Below are 6,000 nucleotides of genomic sequence, written 5' to 3' on the forward strand. Positions count from 1 at the left end.
ATTACGAAAGTTCGCGCGTTGAAAACCTGTACCACGGCAGCCTCGACGACAAATTGATAAGTAATTCCCGCTGGAAAAATTTGGTTTGCTTCAAGATGCAAAATGCGAAATCGAATTACATAATCGACTCGATGATCTCAAAATTGTCGAGAGTCATTTTGCTCATCTTAGTTACAATGATTAGAGTGAAAATTATTTCTTCTATGCTAGAGCTATTTATAACAATACTTAATTGTATGTATTCTTTTGTATAAAAGAGCAAAAATAAAAATCCACTTCTTTAACAGTTATTAAATAAAAATCTAGATTTTGAATGCAAGTAATAAAATCTTACTTTTTTTTTATTAACGTTATATGTATGTGTAAATTATATGATGGGAACTCCTTTACGAATTTTTTATTTTCTCGACTTATTTTCTCCTAATTAATTATTGTTTTAGCAGAAAATAATATTTACTCGATGATAATAATATTATGCGATAAAATTGATTTTACGAAAATTTTTCACGAGTAAGATCACAGTGAGTCATTGCGTCATTACCATTTAAAGGATTAGCAATGGTAGCAGTCGAGCTACCGGTATTTAGCTTTCACTTAATCGGATTGAACCGCGGTGAAGCGTAATTTGTGCACCCTGTGGACGTAAATAGGCGTGGATGATAAATGGAGATTATAAATTGCTCGTTCTGGATGGGTCTAAAACGTTTACGAAGTTTGTTAAGAAACCAGTGTGCCATTTGAACATCGATTGGGCATTGATATTGTTTAATTTACAAAAACAGTTCTTGCAAATCGCGTAAAATATGTTTGCAATTAAAAAATGAAAATAAAAGTAATATTAATAATGCATGTACAAGAATAAATAAAAAAAGCACATTAATAATATTAGCGAGAGCAGATGATTAAAATATGGAAAAGAATAAATATAAATTGAATGACAATGAATTTATGAATAAAATTATTATAATACATTGCATTTTGTATATCAAGAGAAGGAAAATTATTTTATTATTTTATTCGGTTTAATGAAATGTAACGCGTTGCGAGGGTTGGAGAATAAAAAAATTGATGAGACCGATTATTCAGGAGAAATCTTTAATAAAATCCTGCTACACACAATTCGCTGTTGCGTTTATATTCACGCAAGTTACGAAACTTATCATCTCCAATATAGCCACTTAATTTTAAGGTATCGCGCTCTCTCGACCGTAAAACGGCCATCACGAAATTCCAGGCAAATTGCAATTTTAGTGCACGAGGCCGTAATATTGCGCAAGATTTCCATGGTGATTCAATCGTTCATACTCAACGTACGAGAGATAACAATGCCGCTTTTCGCTCGCCAACGATCGCGGAAAATCGTCGATAAGTAAATACACAAAGTGCGCACAAACTACGATACTGCAAATCAAACCAGTTTAGTATGTCTCATCATTTAATGATATTGTATAAATCCATATTTTCGAACTTTTCAAATTCTGCTCGCGAGAAAATTGCTACTATTGTAAGTGCACCAGTAAATGAGATCATCGAATTTATGTTTATTTCTGTGATAATTATATAAAAAATGTTATATTTTAAAAAAAATTTAGCTTCTTATAATTTTCAACTATAGCTATAAATGAATTAATCCTTCTCTCTCTTACTGAAGTTATAATAATAACGCTTGCACGCTAATTCTATAATATTCAGGTATTAAATGATAATTCTGCCAATAGTCTGTAATTATGCTTATTAGCTATTATAAATAATATAGATAATATTAAGTCCATGATTTATTTAGTGGACATATCGTTTAATTGCATATATCTGATATCATTTAAATGACTATTAAATACGCCAACATATATTTTATTTTAAAAAAATCAATAGCTAATCTTTCCAATATTTAACTATCAAAAATTTATCAATGATTTATGACCACAATAACCTTACTTTCAAATTAAAAAATATCATCTTCCGTTATTAATTGCAAATGATAACCTGAATCGCTTTCACGAAACCAATTTAGAAGAAAATTTAAAACTTATTCAATGACTAAGCCATATGTCGGCTATAAATATAATACTGTTTAGCAAAAGGATTGAATTATTGAATAATATTTCTTAAACGACCATCCACTAGTGCCTTGCTATACGAGATGAGAGTAGAACAAGAATTACGACTCTCGCATTACGACCACACGCGACATTACAATTTCACCTTCACACGACTTCAATGTTGGAACAAATTTGCTTCGAGTCGAATTCCAGGGACGGTGGAAAATTGACACAATCGCCGTAACTATAGGCCGATCATTCCAGCAAATGGTGACGAGGGTCGAAAGAACGGGAAAGCTGGGCTTTCTCTTCCTCGGGAACTTATCCTCGATATAAACGCCTCGAATCAACATTACGTGACGCTTATCGTTTCCAATCAAGACTGCTACCTTTTTCATCTCCTCCAGCGATTTATGAAAATCGCCTCGCGCCTCTGAACCATAAAGGAACGATCAAAAGCAATTGACTCATGAAAGTGCCATACCCCTTCGCGGTAATTCCAGATCGTTCTCGAGGGCGTCGCACCGCCGGCGTCACCGCCGCCTCTCCCCGGCAGGATTCCGCCGTCCCTTCGAGTCCTCCGCCAACGATCCTCTTCCTCGTCCTCGTCACTGTCCTCATCGTCGTCTTCGTATTTCCTGGGTCTAACCGCGCATATCTCTTGCGCCGGACGACGCCGCCGGCGCCTCTCTGCTGCGCTGCCGGAATCTTCCGATGATCGTATCCTGATGATCGTTGCACCGTTGCGATCACGAGTCGAGGAAAATCGCGGCGACTCGCTGTCGCCCGATTCAATTCTGCCACGCGTCTCGATGCGATTCTCCTCAGGATCATTCGTAGCTGTCTCGACTGTGCCGCCCCGCGTGTCTTGCAGGATCAAGAATCCTCGCTCCGGCGAGACGTCGACATCAAGTTGTCCTTCTGGAGCATTTCGCACTTTACTGTGATCCCGCAGATACTTTGCGGAGAAAATCCGGTTGTTCTCGTACCAAGTTTTGGCGCAGAAATTTTTCGAGTTTTTGGCATTACTCTCTGCATCTCTCTCATCTTTCTTCGGTGGCGACAACGTTCTCGCGTGTCTATCCGATTTCCTATCGAATATTTCGTGATCTTTGCTTCGCAACGACGGGCGTCTTTTCGGGGAAGCATCACGCTCCTTGAAAGAATTTGTTCTAACTATTGCTTTGTTCTGCTCCTCGAAAGGACTTGAAACACGTAATTCGTCATCTTGCGTCTTAAAGGATACCTTGCCGAACTCTATATATCGATCATTCGCAATTTTCCTATCGATATTGTTTTCGTAATCGTGATACAACGTTCGCCCGAATTCCTTATCATCGTCCTTGAAACTGTTCTTCCTCCTTTCTAAATTTCTCTCATGATCCTTGTAAGAGATCTCACCAAACTCGATGTTCTTTTCCTTAAACGAGTTCTTCTTCCCGGAATCTTCGTTTACATTCTTAAACGAGTTGCTTCTGCTCGCTTCGTCATCAACATTTCTCAGGACAATCCTGCTGACGCCACCCGCATGTTCCATGGATGAGACTCTCTTCTCTGCATTGTCATTCTGATCTTTTAGGAAAGTTTTATCAAATTCACCATCTCGTACCCTAAAGAAGCCTTTTTTATTTATATCTGTGCTTACATCTTTGAAGGAATCTTTACATGATAAGTCTTCTTGATCCTTGCCGAAATAATTGATCTCGTGTTGATTTTTCGAAATGTGCTTCTTATACGCTTCGTTATCACGATCTTTAAACGATGTTTTTTTGATCAAATTAGATTCACCGCGATCCTTACTAGCTGTCCTCTTAGATTCAGCTTTGAAAGAATTCTTTTTGGTTATCGGTTCTCGATCGTACTCCTTCAGAGATTCCTTCCTAGTTAGATTTGGTTCTCTGGACGAACTTCGTCTAGGCGAACTTCTGTCCAGGTCTTTCCTAGGTTCAAGAAGAGCCCGATCGTACCTCTGTATCCTCACGTCAAAATCCTCCGGCGAACCTTCATAAATGTAACTCCTCCTCTTCGAAGAATTGTCCCTCGATCGAGGATGATTTTCTTCGTCTTCTATTGATTTCCTTCGATAATTTCTCTCAGCATTGTAAGTGTCGTTCGTTTTTCGGAAACTGTCGTCTCGTCGAAGCTCGCGAGCCTCGTTCCGCCTTTCAGAGCTTCTCGATTTTCGATCAGTAGATCGCTCACGTTGAACCGCATCCTCTTCTCGATCATATTTTCCACGCAGCTTGGACTCGCTCGATCTACGCGGTTCATCCTCGCGATCATCCTTTAGTTTCCGACCTCGTTCGTTGGATAAATTATCGTGCGGATAATTAATGATCGGCGATCTTATATCATTCCTGCCGTCATTTTTCGTCTTGCCATGCGCTTCCTTTTCAGGACTCGTTGATCTCTGCTCTCTCTTGAATCGTAGTTTGTTCTCCTCTCGTGACTTCAATCGCTCGATCATCGCTTGGATTCTACGGTCCGGCGACTGACTGCCATCGGTAGCTAAATTTTCGATCTCCTTAAGCAATATATCTCTTTCGTCGACGGGTTGCATCAAATCGTTATTATTGTCGTTGCTTCTGCTAATCTTAGATATCCTTCCTCGATTCCTCGACTCCACGTCTTCTTCCCAGGATTCTTTCATTCTCGATTTATAAGAACCGTTGAGGTCTCTCTCGACGAACTCGCCTTTTTGTCGACCCTCCCTCGGTAAAGATCCCACGTATCCTTCATCTCGATACTCCGGACGATCGTGCGATTTATCCGGCTTTGCACCCAAAAGCTCGCTCCTGAATTTTCCATTTGTCAGTTGCATATCCTCGGGATCCTGTTTCCTCGATTTTCTTGTGTCATCTTGGACGATGTCTTTAATGCCCCAAGAACCGAAGTGTTCTCTACTCTTCTTGTACAACTGATCGGCATTGTTCTCTTCCGTCTGTGCAAAGTTCTTATTATATTCCTGTCCATTCCGCTCTACCTTGTTGTCGTGTTGCTTTGACATGCCGAAATGATAACGATTGCCGCGCCCGTCGTTCTTGCACGACCGGCTGGAGTGTACTTCCGTCTCGCTTCGATGGAAATGATCCTTGGCGAACGGGGCGGCCCTCGGCGTGTCCTTCACTGCCGAAGGGCCGCGCAAGCGGGACGTCATCTTCGCGAGGAACGAAATCTTGAAGACAAGAAGTGTTATATCTCACCCAAATGATATCGTTTATATGTATGTATATACAATGTACAAGTGGATGTGATTTCCGATATAGATAGATATATAGCAATTAATATCACTAAAAATTCTTCAGTAAAAGATTTTACGAAGTAATCTCTTTTTATGAAAAAATTTGTGGATTTTTCACCAACGAACGCTGTCGTTAATTTCTCGTGATATCTTCGGGCATGAAAGAGGAACGTAGGCGCTCTGAGACATGCACGGTTAAGTGTACGAGCGCTAACCTATTATTATTCGCGTATATCGAACCAGCCCAACGGCTACCGTCGATGCCGATCGATCCCTGATCCTTCGTCATCCACCGTGCGTATGTATTTATACTTGACGTTAGTGCACGAGCACTGAAACTATCTAGGTACACTAAGATTTCTGAAAGTAATATCAGAAGCACCGTTCAGTGAAGATAAAATATCGTGCCACCTTAAAGTGTATCTGTTTTTTCACCAACTATCCCACATCCACGAGATCTCTTCAACAAGAAGAGATTAACTGATGCTCTAATACAAAATGTGACGCTTTGAATTAAGTTCTGAAATGACACAAAGATATGTCACTAATAAAACTCCTGACAAAACGATTAAATTAACTGAACCGATTAACCGCACAAATTCTTCACAGGCTTAAACCATTTCTTCACCTTAAACAGAAGCTGTTCATACAGATCTCCACAATCTAAGCAAAAATCAAACTGGAATTTCTTCAGATATTAAAGGGAGCGTCACACCAGGA

At 39.7% G+C, this 6,000-nt stretch overlaps 1 protein-coding gene across 1 annotated transcript in view; it reads right to left on the bottom strand.

Annotated features, from left to right (window-relative positions):
- Window positions 1-5,211, bottom strand: part of Lmpt (four and a half LIM domains protein limpet) — a 95,238-nt gene extending 90,027 nt beyond the window's left edge. Inside the window, exon 1 of the mRNA XM_087409229.1 lies at window positions 2,524-5,211. Coding sequence (XP_087265355.1) covers window positions 2,524-5,196 — 2,673 coding nt within the window. The 5' untranslated portion in view covers window positions 5,197-5,211. The remainder of the gene's footprint in view (window positions 1-2,523) is intronic.
- Between the last annotated feature and the right edge of the window lie 789 nt (window positions 5,212-6,000).

Source organism: Acromyrmex echinatior, chromosome 9 (genome assembly GCF_024713525.1).
Source record: "Acromyrmex echinatior isolate Ae372 chromosome 9, ASM2471352v2, whole genome shotgun sequence".
NCBI lineage: Eukaryota > Metazoa > Arthropoda > Insecta > Hymenoptera > Formicidae > Acromyrmex > Acromyrmex echinatior.